The sequence below is a fragment of the Microplitis mediator genome, chromosome 1 (assembly GCF_029852145.1).
Source record: "Microplitis mediator isolate UGA2020A chromosome 1, iyMicMedi2.1, whole genome shotgun sequence".
Classification (NCBI taxonomy): domain Eukaryota; kingdom Metazoa; phylum Arthropoda; class Insecta; order Hymenoptera; family Braconidae; genus Microplitis; species Microplitis mediator.
Genome location: NC_079969.1, coordinates 20,950,398 through 20,966,050, shown reverse-complemented (window position 1 = coordinate 20,966,050; position 15,653 = coordinate 20,950,398). Strand labels below are relative to the sequence as shown.

Below are 15,653 nucleotides of genomic sequence, written 5' to 3'. Positions count from 1 at the left end.
ACTACTGAGTCCGAAAAAACTCCCCCCCCCCCCCCCCCCAATCAATTTTTTGTACCGGAAAAAATTATGAAGTAAGTATAGAAAAAAATTTGAAGCTGCCAATAGCAGTCATTAAAAAAATTTATTTCTTTTAAATAAACAAAGTAAATACTAACGGGTAAAAATTTTAAAAATTGCACTGGAAGAATTTTCAAAAACTTTCCTGAGTATTGTCTATTCTTGGGACCGTTTTGTATAAATGGAGTATGGAACTTCCAAGAGCCTATTTTCGCTTAGATTTTTATTCGGGATGCTGAACTTGAATTCTGACAATATTTCTAGAGAATCAATCATATTGTCTACTGCCTTGAAATTAAGAAGTCTGTTATTATGCGTCTTTCGGATAATTTCATTATCCCCAAGCTGGTTTTCTATAGCAAGTTTACACACATATCAGTGTGTAAACTTGCTATAACTTTTTAAATCATTAACCGATCAGAACGGTTCTTGTGGCAATCGAAAAAAACTTGTTGGCCGTCAACTTTTCTGAAAATACGAAAAAAAAAAAATTTTTTTTTAGTTTTTTTAAAACGTCTCAGAAACGACTTTATCGATTCATTCCAAAATCTAATCAGCTCTAGGACTTGAAAAAATGCCACCTCAACTGAAAAACGGTTTTTTCCAATTATCTTTGAAACGGCTGAACTGACTAATTTAAAATTTTAATCAGCTTTAGAACTCAATAAAACGCGTTGATTGCCACATTAAACGTCAAAATTTATTTATTAGCCACGGGTCAATGCAAGTGGAAAGTGATTATATTCATTATGTATCTTATTATTTATAGGAGTTTAAATGATTTTCCCTTTTTTAATAATCCATTTTGAAAATGAGTAATTCATATAAAATTAAATTAAAATAAATTTCATCCGGGGTACGTGTCGAGTCGGTTGTAATTATGCGTTAGGGTCAGTGCAGTTTCTACACTCGGAGATGTTTCGACGATTTTCTTGTGTCTCTACGTGAAAATGCAACAGTGCAGAAAGTATAGATGGTTATAAATAATTTAGCACTTTTTTTTTGTACTATTTATTTGGAAATGATTATTCATTAATATTTGTACAATTTCACTCAAAGTATAAAATTTTATTTGAAAGTTTGAATTAAATCATGAGTAATCGACTTCATCTTGATCATAAGGGATTTGATGCAAACAAGTGTACTCGGTGTTGCTGCAATAAAAATAGCTCATAAAATAAATTTCAACACCCAAAATTTAATCGAAAAACAAAAAAGGATCTACTCACTTAGCCATCATTCTAAAGGCTCTTTTAGAACATTCGGACCAAGTAAAATCACTACCATCTTCACTACAGTAGATTATCTTACGAACACATCCGTCATCAAGCTTTAGATAAATTCTAAACCTACAAAAAAATATAATCACCCCTAAATAAAATTATCAAATACATAAATTATTTACTTCACACAGAATTCTTACATAAGAGCGACAGTTTTGGCAGCATTAATACTAAAACATTTACTTCTGCTCAAGAATCCTCCTGATGAACGATAATTGGGACCATTTTTAGTATCACAAGTAAACCTAGTATTTGTCATGAAAGTAGTATAAATATAGTTTAAGTCCCATCTCACAGCAAAAATCTGGCGTCATTGTGTAAAATAAGAAATTATAACTTTAGGGACAAAGCGCCATACTTCGGAGAACAATAATTATTATTATACTTACTGCGTTTTGAATATATAAAAATCATACTCTAAACTTTCAAACTGATCGGCATTATCTCTGAACCACTCGGCCATAAAAGATGGATAATAAGAACCACGTTGATAAGGTTTCAATTCTACACTGTAAAAAGAGCGGTGTTAAAAATGGACTCGTTTTAACTCCGCCCGGTGTAAAAATGAAATTACACTGGTGTAGGAGGAGTAATACACCGGTGTTAAAGCAGGGTAAACGGTGTAAAAGCGAAGTAAAACCGGTGTAAAAGCGGAGTAAATTGCGTCCGCTTAGGGTATTAACTTTAAAGATTGTAAAACACAAAAAATGTCAGTTCTTTATGAAAATTAATAAAAAATATCATTTATTAACAAGTACACTGTAAAAAATCACCGGGGTAAGTCCAAGCGGTGTAGGTGTTAAAATTATCGGTGGTAAATTTACCCCCGAAAGCGGTGTGAAAATAACGCCGCCGCCGTTGTAAATATTCTGTACCGGTGTTAAAAAATATTCTCCGGTGTTAAAATAACACCGCTGCCGGTGTAAATATTCTTTACCGATGTTAAAATATTTTACTTTGTGAATATTTTTACTTACTCGATCACTATACTTGTTAATAAATGATATTTTTTATTAATTTTCATAGAGTACTGTCATTTTTTGTGTTTTATAATCTTTAAAGTTAATACTCGAAGCGGACGCAGTTTACCCAGCTTTTACACCGGTATTTCTCCGCTTTTACACCGATATTACTCCGCTTTTACACCGGTTACCCTGATTTAACACCGGAATTTTTAACACCGGTGAATTACTCTTTCTACACCGGTGTAATTTTATTTTAACACCGGGCGGAGTTAAAATGAGTCCATTTTTAACACCGCTCTTTTTACAGTGTATAGTGATCGAGTAAGTAAAAATATTGACAAAATAAAATATTTTAACACCGGTAAAGAATATCTAAACCGGCGGCGGCGTTATTTTAACACCGGTCTAGAATATTTACACCGATGGCAGCGTTATTTTAACACCGGTACAGAATATTTACACCGGTGGCGGCGTTATTTTCACGCCGCTTTCGGGGGTAAATTTAACACCGATAATTTTAACACCTACACCGCTTGGACTTACCCCGGTGATTTTTTACAGTGTATAAAAATGCTAGGTGTATCGTTCCGACGGAATATCGTATTGTACCAAATATCTGATTTCTACAATAAATAATTATGACCATAATTTAATAAACGATGATGATAAAAAAAATTTTATTTTGGGATTATCAAGTGGTTCAAAAAATTTATCTACTTCATTCCATTCCGTCACTACTTCATTAAGAATATCTTGCTCTTGCGTTTTTTATCCATCATACCAATCAAGGACTACTAACACCTTCGGAAAAAATGTGTCTGGCAGAACAAAATTAATTCGTTTATTTTATGTTGTTTTATTTATAAATTTACTTACCGTTGAATTTGATTTCCGAATTACAATAGTAGTTATAAGAAGGAGATGCTTCAAATTTCTAATACAATTAATTATTAATAGTAGCTTATAATAATGATAATTATTTATTTAGACTTACCTTTACATAAGTGTAAGCTAGTAAATAATCATAACTTGGATAATCTAAATAGTATACTGGAGTATCTGGTCCAATTATGACGCCTTCAGTTGACATTGAACGTTTATCAATCTATATATTTTTAAATTACCATTTTATTAAATAATCAATTGATAAAAATAATAAATTAATTTTAAAAATTTTTACCCAGTGAGAACCGACGAATGAAATAACTCGAGAATGTTACCAGCGTTATTATTAATTTAATAATTAAATTATCTGCTGGATAAAAAATATATAGATTATTCATTGTTCATAAAGTTGCTATTAATTCTGGAATATTTCTTATAATTTGACTCACTCATTTTGATATCTGAGATCATTAACTTGGATTCGTTAAAACTTTAATGACAAATTAAATACTTTGTTGTTGTCAGACGCTCAAATACTCAATGGGGACAAAGAAATAATGTGGGCAAATACGCCGAAAGTTTAAATTAATTAAATGATATCGATTTAATATTTTTTTAGATAAAAAATCGGTTAGTATTTGAAACAAAGACAATTTAATATTTCATTCCCTGATTAAAAACTCCGATTGAAACCAATGAATTCCGATTGAAAGTCTATCGCATTTCAATCGGAACCAATCGGATTCAATCGGAATTCAGCAGTTTTTATCGGAATCTTTAATTAGAGTTACGCAGTAGAATCATTAATTACGACGTAGAGCTGTTCGTTAAATTATTTTGCTTTACAATATTTTTTGTAATAAAACCAATCTGCAAAATTTTTAAAATCAAATAAGCGTTAAAATTATCAAACAATTTTTTTTTTGCTCACATCAATTATGGTATAATACAGAAACGCTATGAGCTATAAATATTTTAATATTTTTCTATAATAACGCACACGGTAATTATTAAATTGATTTTTACTCTGAAAATTCAATGGAATATAATAGTAAATTGTTCCAATACGGTTTCAATTAGTTGTTAGGGTCCATGCAGTTTTTGCACTTGGAGAAGTTTCGACGACTCTAGTGTTTTTACGTAAAAATGTAGCAACGCAGAAAGTACAGATGTTTATAAATAATTTAACACTATGTTTTTTTTATAACCAAGCATGGTCACGCATCTTTATGGCTGGCAAATATTCAGGCATGATCAGGTCTGATGATTTTTTCCCCGAGACTATACCAGAAAAGAATTATTAACATAAGAGCATGATAATGATTATTACATACAAGACGGTAATAACTCCCTATCGCAAGATGGTAATGGTTATCATTTTTTTAACTTCCCGCTAACAAAATTCAAAATTTTCAAAAAAAAAATCGGTCTATCGGTTGACCCTGCGGGCCAGTTCTAAAACTTCCCGCTATTTTCGAGCTCCTTGAGTCGAATCCGTTGTAACCTTGACATCCGATCAAAAGTTACAGATATTTACATACGTACGTACATACACACATACACACACTCAAACATCATCTTGAAATTAGTCAGAATAGCTTCCTAGAACCTCAAAACGTCAATCTAATCTTCTGAAAGATCTGATAGAAATTTAATTTTCTAAAATCGGACCGAAACCAATAACTTCCGGAATTTTTGAAAATTTTCAATTTTCTTAACGGGAAGTTAAAAAAGTCTCCATGCCGTAGGCAGGATAACTCATGACTGCCTCTCCTGAAATCAAAAAACCAAAAAGTTAATCATGGATTTGAACGAAAGAATAAAAAAAATATTTATTTTTGAATTTTTGGTATAAGTGCAATCATTAAACTTTGATTTTTGCTAAAACTTGCTTCTTTTGTATAATTAAAAAATAAGTATTTATTGAAAAAAAAAAAATCCTTCATTCAAATCTAAGATAAACTTATGTACCAAAGAAATCATTTTGGTTTTTTGATTTCAGATGAAGTAGTCATGAGTTATCATGCCTACGGCATGGAGACTTTTTTTGTTGAGGTGACTCGGTTCTCCCCACTATCACTGGCTCGTTTTTCAATAGTTTTTTATGAAAACTTAGCAGAATATTCTTGGAATTATCCTTAATTATGTTACAAATTTGTAAAATTTTAATAAAGAAGGTGCCCTGAAAAAAAAAAATCACAAAAATATGCTCTTTTTTTTGGTATCTCAGACCCCTTTCGCCCTTATTCGTTAAAGAATTAAATTATCAATGAAATTTAACATTTTTTTTATCGTTATATGATATTTATTTACAAATGCATTAAAATAAATGAACAATAATTATTATTTTATAATTATTAAATAAATTTATCCAATGACATGGTTTATTTATGTTTAAATAATATTAATATAATATTATAATCGATCAATCATATAAAAATGTTATACATGTGATATAATCTTTAAAAAATTTAATTATTTCTTTTCAATCATTATTTTGGCAACTGAACTCACAGAAAGCTAAAAAAATTTAATCCACATAAATTAACCAATCACAACTAATATATATCTACTAAATAACAGTAAAAAAAAAAATAAAAAAAAACGTAATAGTATAGAAAAAATTTAATACGTATTATAAAATACATTGACAAACAAAAATAATTATTGAAAGGCATATCTACAGATATAATTAATTTTTTTTATACATATTCTTATGTAAATATTCAGGTGAACTAACTTATCAATTTTTTGATCATGTATGGAATTTTTTTTTTTTTTTTTAATATCTATCAATTAATATACAATTCTATATTTTATAATTTAAATTGTAAAAAAATTACAAATCTAAAAGTACGTATAACTAAACAAAAAAAAAAGCGGAAGAACAAAATATATAAATATTATATTTTATTTATATATTTATTTTTTTTTTGTATCTTTGCATTGAGAATGAATTATTTTTAAAAATTGATCTCTTGAATTTATTATTAAATAATAAATTTACTCTGAATTATGTATCTCATCTGGCGATAGTTTCAGATATATTTTGATGAGGTGACATATTATTTGAATTGTGTGTAGGTGACGGTAAAGGACTTGGATGACAAACAATTTGTTCACAACTATTGCTTTCTCCGCTATCATTTACATGATTTTGATTACTAAATGCACCTATTTCTATTTTCGGTTCAATATCTACAACAACATGATCAGTTGATTGTTGCAACGTATGAAAACTATTTAGTCGATATTTGCATGATGATAATAAATGCCTACGAAGATTTCTAGCCTGTCTTAATGTTGCGCCACATAATGGACAAATTCCTGGACAATCGGATGCACCGCGTACTTTTAGTGTTGATGAACTTGTTGTTGGGAGTGGAAAACCTGGTAATGCCATACTGAGTGACCCAGAAAATGTGGGAATGTGCAATGGTGAGTACTGTTGTTGCATTGCCATTAAAGTTTGTAATGAAGGTTTTATATCTGTGAAGTTGTCTGCCGTCAGTGCTGTTTGAACTTCCGTGACGGTTAATGATGGCGGTATATGTGCTCCAGTACTTGTAGTCCAGTCGTTAAGTGTTCGATTATTTGAATATTTTGACCGCTCACCTGCTGTCAATAGACAAAACATATAATTTTTACTATGCAGGACTAAACTGTTTATTTAAAAAAAAAAAAAAATATTGGAAAATCCAAAAGCATACTCCTCAACTGCTCATTTTATTTTTATTTTATAGTATTAAATTATTTGTTTTTTATTATGAATTTGTAGTCAACTTATAAATTATCCTGCCTATTTGTTCAGATGTCAATCTAAGTGCCAGTAGTTAATGGAGAGAAAAAATGAAAAAAATAATAACAGCAAAAATACAATAAAACTAAAAGTATTTAGATAGTGATTTTCATAAGGGTTCTTGTGATAAAAAATACAAAGATAATAAAAAAAAAATCTAGGCCGATTGTATCTATCGAGAGTTATCGTGTTTACGGAGTTTTACAAATTTCAAGTTCCATGGGTAACAACTGACAGCACTGGTTTTTTGAGTTAAAATAATTTAATTTAAGTTTAATAAAATAACGAATCGACTTAATATTAGGTTCAAATTGTTCCTTAATAAATTCTCTATATGCTAGTATACAATTTTACCTATTTGGTCTAATTAAAAAAATGTAGAAAAGTTTTTGTATGAGTAAAACAGTCGGAAAAAACCGTTCATTAAGCACCCTCAGCGCTTGAGGTGGGCAAAAGTGCAACATATTTATGGTTGTGCTTGTGTCCGTTTGATTTTGCACACCTCAATCGTTAACGGGCTCTGTGCCTTACGATCGAAATTGTTTTTTCGTCTAATTCGCTCATGTTAAATCATCTTTATACTTTTTTGATTACACTAAAATAGGTTAAAGTGTTTACTAGTCTAAAGATAATTTATTGAGGAATAATTTCGACCCGGTATTAAGTCAATTATTTATTCCATCAATCGGAAATGAATTATTTTAATCCAAAAAATCAGTACTGTCAATTGTTGCGTATGAATCTTTGGAAACACAATAACTCTCGAAAAATATAATAAATTGGCCTAATTTTTTTTTTTATTAGCTTTGTATCTTTTATTGCAAGAACCCTTTTAAAAATCACTCTAAATCAATCTAAATATATTTGTTCAATTGTAATTAATAAAAAACTTAAAATCGGTAATTCATTTAAAATTTAGCTGCCATTTTTAATTTTCATCATTATTTATTTTTTTTTTTTTTCCTCCACCAACTACTGGCAGCAGCACTAGTGTGACAGAAGGATTAAAAAATAAAAAGCGATATTTATGAAAAAAAGCAGAATATTAAAAAACGATTTTGAATAATAAAAATTAAATAAAAAAGAAAACTAAAGAAATGAAGCTAAAAATAAAAAATTAAATTATTATGTTAAAAGTTAAAGAATAATCAATGCAGAAAAATGATTAAAATAATAATATAATCAAAGTAATAATAAAAAAATAAAATATTAACGCTTATCATGAATGATTGAGGTGTGCACTTTTGGATTTTCCAGCATTTTTTTTTAATTTTCCGACACGTAATTTGTATCGGCAATTATAAATTATACAAAGCAAACACAAAATACGGATACTGTAATTAACTTATTTATTAATAAACATATAATATTTTATAACAATAGTAATAATCTTACCATCATCGGCATGAACACCAGTTTCATCATTTTTGTGATCATAGTCTGTTGTTCTATCATCATCTCCATGTCCATCATGTCGATCTTCACTGTCATTTGCTGTATCTATTCTTGCCCATTTACCAGATGAAGACGATGATTTTCTTCTTCTTTTTTTTCTACGATTTATTGGGATACATGAATTCATTATTTCTCGTGTTACTGGTTCAGTTGCTGTTGGTATTGCGGTAGGAGGTACTTCTTCGCCATTCTTAAGAAAAAAAAAAAAAAACAAGTTTTTTTTAATTACTAAATATTAAAATTTAATTTAATTTAAATAAAAACACTAGTTATTGCCACTACAAACAGTATTCTAGATGTTACAATTTATTTATTATCAACAATAAAAATAATCCATTCTAAGACGACCCGAAAATAATTATTTGGAACATCGAATTGCGATTCTGACCCTAAAAATTAATTAATTTCTCACAAGTAGCACAAACGGCCCAGCTTAACGAAAGTGATTTGAGTTATAGTTGGACCCTGAAACTAATTGACTACTGTCAATTACTCAGTCACTCGAAGAATTATGATAGGCTATGGCAAAATTCAATGGCGTATAATATTAATAAATAAATAAAAAATAAAATAAAATAAAACGTCAATAGTTGATACCCTTCTGATAGTAATAGCAGCTTTTAAGTAACCAAATATATAATTATAATTTAATAGTATAGTAATTACTTCTTTTTCAAGGCAATGAATAATTTGATCGATTCTCTAGAAATTTTATTAGATATCAAGTTCAATATCCTAAAAAAGAGTCTAAGGAAACATAGACTTTTAGAAATTCCATATTCAAATAAGTCATTCGTACAAAACGGTCCCAGAAATAGAATTTTTAAATTAGTTAATGATTACTCAAAATCGGTTAATTTTTTTTTTGTGGATCTAAATCCATTCAAAAAGTAAATTCGAGTGGAAATGGAAAATAGATTGAAAACTGAGTCCAATAATTAAACTTTTCATGTTTATTCTTTTATGGTTCATTTTTTTTTTTTGGATCATAGTTATTCTTCTTTATTAAATTTTTAACTTCCCGCCATGAAAATTTAAAATTTAAAAGAAAAAAAGGAAAGTTATTGGTTTCGGTCCGATTTTCGAAAATCGAGTTTTCGTCAGATGTCGACGTTTTGAAGTACTAGGAAGCTATTCTGGCTATTTCCAGATGGACGTCCGTGTGCGTGCGTGTGTGTGTGTTTGTGTGTAAACTTTTTTTGTATAGCAATATCTTTAGAACTACTCAACCGATTTGAACGTTCTTGGTGGCAATCGAAAGGGCTCACCAAGATTTGAAATTGATAAGATTTCGGAGTCGATCGCTCACGTAGTTAACAAGTTATACGAAAAATAAAAATCAAATTAATTTTTTTATCGGTTTTTTGCGTATAACGAATAAACCACTTGCCCGATTCGCTTCAAAATGTATTCAGTTTCTAAGTCGGTGAGCTTTTTCGATTGCCACCAAGAACGTTCAAATCAGTTGATTGTTCCAAATATATCGTCGGATAAAAATTATTTTTTTTCAATGAAATGTGTTTTGTCGGTCTAACAGTTTTTTGAGCTCGAAGAGCTCAAAAATTTACAAGTAATAATGTTTTCGAGCTCAGGAAGCTTGAAAACAGCAAGAAGTTTTGGAGCTGGTCCGCAGAGTCAGGCAGTTTTCAGATTTTTTTTATTGTTGTTGTTTTTTTTGTTATTCGCACTGTGATAAAGCGAATGAATATTGAAAAACTTGGTAAATTGCGGAAAGCGTTAATAAATAAATAATTACTTCAGTCAATATTGTTGGAGATGCAAGTCCATGGATACTCAAACAATGAGCTGCTTGTAGTAATGAAGGCAATTGTGATGGTTCTACACTCACTTCACCTTTATAAACAAATTCTAACAGAGATTCTAAATCATCAGAGCTTACTCCAGCGAGCAGAACAACTGGATGCTCACATGGTGTACTCTAAAAGTATAATTATCATCAATAATTTTTATATTTTAAATTAATGGCAAACAATATACAGTTAAAATATAAATTATACCTTAAGCAAATCTAATAAAAATGGACTTGCGGCAGAAAGAACTATTTTATGGGCTGGATAACTACGACCACCAGCTGCCAATGTTACATCAACAAGATCACCATGCCCTCGGAGTAGTTGCACTGCTGATGTTAGTGATGTGCTAAATTCACCCCAAGATAAACTGTACAATTGAGCACTGCTCCCCATTCTACAAAACAATCACATCAATTAATTTATTTCCTCAATAATATTCTACTATATCTATACATATTTATTTACATAAATATACTCATCCGGAATCTTAAAATAAAATAATATCATAACATCATTTTTACTACAGTTTGAAATTATTTTTAAAAATTTTTAACGAGTATTTTATTTAAAGAAAAAGTTCTAAATAATAATTTTTTAAATTTAAATAAAATTATGTACTGAATAATTTTAAAAACTTGTAGGAAATACAATTACAAGTTTTGATTTATAAAAAAAAACAAACAATTAAACTTATTAAGTAATTAACTGGAAAATAAAAAGTTTATTTAAAAATTTGATAAATAAAATGACTGTTAATTTTAAACTTGAACTTGAAATTGGAGATAAAAAAGTCATGGGATTGACTATAGAATAAAAAAAAATGATAACATGAGATTATTATAATAATAAAATAAAATTACTTAAAAAAATTAAAGTAATGTTGTTTTTTTTTTTTTTTTGTTAAAAGTAAATTGTCTGGATGTAAGACAAGGAAAGTTCCGTCTCCCACCATTACTTAATTACTATCCCCACCCAAAATAAAATAAATCATTCGGCGTCGTCGTTTTTACAACAAAAAAACTTAACCAAAAAATAAAATAAAAAATAAATGGCTGGTAATAAATAATAAATTTAATAACTTAATTATATAAATAACACGTACATTGAACATAACTTACCTGCAATGAGGATTATATTTACTTAAGAAGGTGAAAGTACGTAAAACTATAGACAAAAAAAGATCTGTAGGTTAAATTTTATCACAAGTTAAATTTATTTATTGTTGTTTTATTTTTTTATCAACTAAACTGTACACTTTTATTACATTTATAGATTTTATTATTATTTTTTAAAAATATTTTTATTATTGTTTTTATTTTACATTTATTATAAATCAAGTTAAATGACAAAATAAAATCAGATTCAAACGCTGTCAGAGCAAAGTCTATATACGAGTATCACATTTTCCAGATACTTGATTATTTAGCTTGTTTTTTCCAGAGACAGATGGTGGTACTTGGTATTTCTAAGTGTACTTGTATCTTTTTTTGAACATTAGACAAATACTTACTTGAGACAAAGCTGGGCGGTACTCAAAAAAGCTTCGAATTTTAAATTTCGATTTATTTATTTATTTATTAATTATCATTGGACGAGCGTGAATTTGGATGAGTGTGAATGTAGCAAACATAAAAAAATTTATAAATTTGAAATAAATGAACGAATTAATTAAAATAATGAAATTTCAACAAATGCGCAAACGGATTTAACATTTATCTAAATATGCATTTTTGAATTTTTACTCTACTTACATTTTATTCGTTTATTTAAAAATTAAAAAAATGACAATTATCTGTTACATTCACACTCATGAATTTGGCTCACAATTGAGAATTTTTTAAATTTTTGAATAAGTAAATAAAATGTAAGAAAAACGCAAATTTAAAAATGCGTAATTCGATAATTGTAAAACCAGTACGCGTATTTTTTTAGATTTCGTTATTTTAATTAATTTAAAAATCATCTCACATCTGCTACATTCATATGAGTAAAAAAATGAGTGTGAATGTGTAGTATAATTGGCAACTTTTGAGTTTTTGAATAAATAAATAAAATGTAAAAATTCGTACTGAGATAATTTAAAAACCAGTACGCGTGTTTTTTTTTTAATTTCATCAATTTAATTAATTGATTTATTTATTAAATATTATCCCGAGCTGAGCTTGGATTTCTTCATTTAAGAAAAGGATTTTGAATGAAATCTTCAAATTTTTTTATTAAAAATATTTCAGATTGGAACTTTTCAATAGCATCAGCGGCTGTCCAATTTTAAAACACACACTCAGAGAAAAGTCGATAGTCATGTTAACTTTAATCAACTATTTAAAATTAATTCCTACACTGTAAAAAGAGCGGTGTTAAAAATGGACTCATTTTAACTCCGCCCGGTGTTAAAATAAAATTACACCGGTGTAGGAGGAGTAATTCACCGGTGTTAAAAATACCGGTGTTAAATCAGGGTAACCGGTGTAAAAGCGGAGTAAAATCGGTGTAAAAGCGGGGTAACCGGTGTAAAAACGGAATAATATCGGTGTAAAAGCGGGGTAACCGGTGTAAAAGCGGAGTAATATCGGTGTAAAAGCTGGGTAAACTGCGTCCGCTTGGAGTATTAACTTGAAAGATTATAAAACACAAAAAATGTCAGTTCTCTATGAAAATTAATAAAGAAAATTATTTATTAACAAGTACAGTGATCGAGTAAGTAAAAATATTCACAAAGTAAAATATTTTAACACTGGTAAAGAATATCTACACCGGCGGCGGCGTTATTTTAACACCGGTCTAGAATATTTACACCGGCAGCGGTGTTATTTGAACACCGGAGAATTTTTTTTAACACCGGTACAGAATATTTACACCGGCGGCGGCATTATTTTTACACCGCTTTCGGGGGTAAATTTAACACCGATGATTTTAACACCCACACCGCTTGGACTTACCCCGGTGATTTTTTACAGTGTAATACTATTTTCGATAGTAATATTAACTATTGATTAATTGCTAAAACTATAACTTTATAGTTAATTTAACTAAACGAATTGGTATTAATGAAACAAAACACCGTGGCATTACGAATTGTTTGATTACAATTATTATAAGTATACACAGTAAAAAACGAATCGTCAAAGTGTAAAAAAAAACGTGTGTTAAAATTCTGAGTGTTGAATTTTTAACACTTTTGTGTGTCAATTTAACACACAGTATTTATCTTGTTTAAACTGTCGCAATCGATTGATTTTTTAACACACAAAAATGTCATTTTATTCGAAAGTAACACTTTTTATATGTTACTATCAAATCAACACACAAAATATGTTAAAAATAATCTCGACCATCACAAAAGAATTCTTGGAAAATTTTTATTTATAACTTATGCGTGTGTAACTTTTTTTTAACACTTGCAACATGTTGAAGTAACATATAAATAAGTGTAAAACGTTCGTTTTACACACGGATATGTTGAGTTTGACGAATCCTTTTTTACTGCACACAAAAAAAAAAATTCTTGACTGAAGGTAAATATTCTTGATTCAAGAAAATTTTTTTGGAGACCTAAATTTTCTCAGATAAAGTAGAAATCTTCTCCAACCAAGACGAATTCTCTTGGCTCAAGAAAATCTTGACTTGGTTCCCGAAAACGTTTGTCTTCAAAAATATTTTCTTGACTCGAGATATCTGTTTTTTCTGTGTGTGTAAACTAAGGATTGTAACTACAACCGTCACGTAGTTAAAATAAAAATCTCATAACTATATTAACTATAAAAATGCAAAAAAGAACTACATCTCAGTTGTTGCTTCAATTATACTAATTTTTTTTACGGTAAATTACGGTATTTACCGCAATTTACCGTAATCTCCCGTACCCATCAGAATTACCATAATTTGCGGTAAAATACGGTAATCTACCGTAATTTACCACGGATTACGGCATTTTACCGTATTTTACACTAAAATCCCGCAAATTACGGTAAAATACCGAAACACCGTAATTCGGATCTGCTAGGGCGGGGCCATTATTATGAGAGATCCGAACGAAAATGTAACCAACGCAACAAATACACACAAATTTTAAAGCAAACTTGGACCATAACAAAATATTTACATTCAATAGCTTATATATAACATCGAAATAAAAAATTTCCATTGATATAACACTCATACTGTAAGAGTGAAATGTTATATTTAAACAAAAACCGAGTTAGAAAGATGAGAAAAACAAATATAGTATGGCTGAGAAACTTTAAAAGTATCTAAGTTTCATTTTGCAATAACCCTGATAGCCACACTCTAAATATTGCTTAGCAAGTTCTGCAGTGAAGCATCTACGACTAACTTAACGACAAGTTTCTGGCAAGCATCGCATAAATTGTATTTTTAACTTCCCGCTAAGAAAATCGATGTTTTTCGAAAAATTCGGGAAGTTATTGTTTTCACCCCAATTTTCGAAAATCGAGTTTTCATCAGATATCGACGCTTTGAGGTCCTAGGAAGCTATTCTGACTATTTTCAGAATGATGTCCGAGTGTATGTGTGTGTGTGTGTGTGTGTGTGTGTGTGTAAACTCTTTGTAACTTTTTAACTAATGAACCGATTTGGATGGTTAAGGCACCGATCGAAAGAGCTTGTTGGCAATCAATTTTCCTGGAAATTTCAGATCATTCGATCAAGTACACTCGAAAATATTGGCGAATAACGAAAAAAAATAATTTTTTTTTCTTAGTTTTTTATTGATTTCTCAGAAACGAGTTGAACGATGGACTTCAAAATCTAATCAGCTCTAGAACAAGAAAATGCGTCGATTGCCGCCTTAGCCATCTCAATCGGAAAGTTCGTTCGAGAGATATCGCGGGAGAAAGAAATGGTAAAAAACGGTTTTTTTCGAAGACAATAGCATACAAAAGTATTTTCGAGCTCGAAAGAGCTCGAAAATGTATTCACAATAATGTTTTCGAGCTGAAGAATGCACCTGAAAATCAGAACGTTTTTCACGGAACTAAAATAAAAAAAACGAAATGAAAAGTAAAAAATCTACTGCATCTAGATTTCGAAATGTTTCGTACGTCAGCTGATAATAGCAGGCTACCCTGAACTACCCCTTAAGTCACCTTTACAGTCAATGTACATGAATTATTATTTTCGTTGGGTGAAAAACGTTCTGATCTTCAGGTATACGCTAAAGGAGTTCAAAAACAGCGGGAAGTTTTGGGGCTGGCCCGCAGGGTTAACCGATAGACAGATTTTTTTTTACAGGTTACGTAGATATGAACTGGCGTTAATGAAGAAAACGTTTATGCTACAAAAAGACGAGTGTGAATGTAGCAGACATGAGACAAATTTAAAATTAGTAATAAATAGAGTAAATAATTAATAGAACAACATATATAAAAAATGCACT

The 15,653-nt window shown here is 29.5% G+C and overlaps 1 protein-coding gene across 3 annotated transcripts; it reads right to left on the bottom strand.

Annotated features, from left to right (window-relative positions):
- Positions 1–6,109: 6,109 nt before the first annotated feature.
- On the bottom strand, positions 6,110–11,651 carry LOC130668702 (protein abrupt-like). 3 transcript variants are annotated; one of them, XM_057471116.1, is made up of 5 exons: positions 11,361–11,651; positions 10,463–10,652; positions 10,201–10,383; positions 8,385–8,634; positions 6,110–6,808 (listed from the first exon to the last, which is right to left on the bottom strand). In XM_057471116.1, exons 2-5 carry the CDS (start codon positions 10,649–10,651, stop codon positions 6,213–6,215), a joined length of 1,218 nt encoding a protein of 405 aa, XP_057327099.1. In that variant the 5' UTR covers position 10,652; positions 11,361–11,651; the 3' UTR covers positions 6,110–6,212. The 3 variants fall into 3 exon arrangements, with proteins under 3 accessions (XP_057327099.1, XP_057327090.1, XP_057327108.1); XM_057471107.1 differs by having other exon boundaries at positions 11,377–11,651; XM_057471125.1 differs by having other exon boundaries at positions 6,110–6,805; positions 11,377–11,651.
- Between the last annotated feature and the right edge of the window lie 4,002 nt (positions 11,652–15,653).

Excerpts from the sequence above, each read along its gene's own strand:
- LOC130668702 (XM_057471116.1), bottom strand. The coding sequence starts at position 10,651 with ATGGGGAGCAGTGCTCAATTGTACAGTTTATCTTGGGGTGAATTTAGC. Across the intron at positions 8,635-10,200 it reads CTCCAACAATATTGACTGAA|AATGGCGAAGAAGTACCTCC; the intron begins GTAATTATTTAT and ends TTTTTTCTTAAG. Across the intron at positions 6,809-8,384 it reads TGGTGTTCATGCCGATGATG|CAGGTGAGCGGTCAAAATAT; the intron begins GTAAGATTATTA and ends GTCTATTGACAG.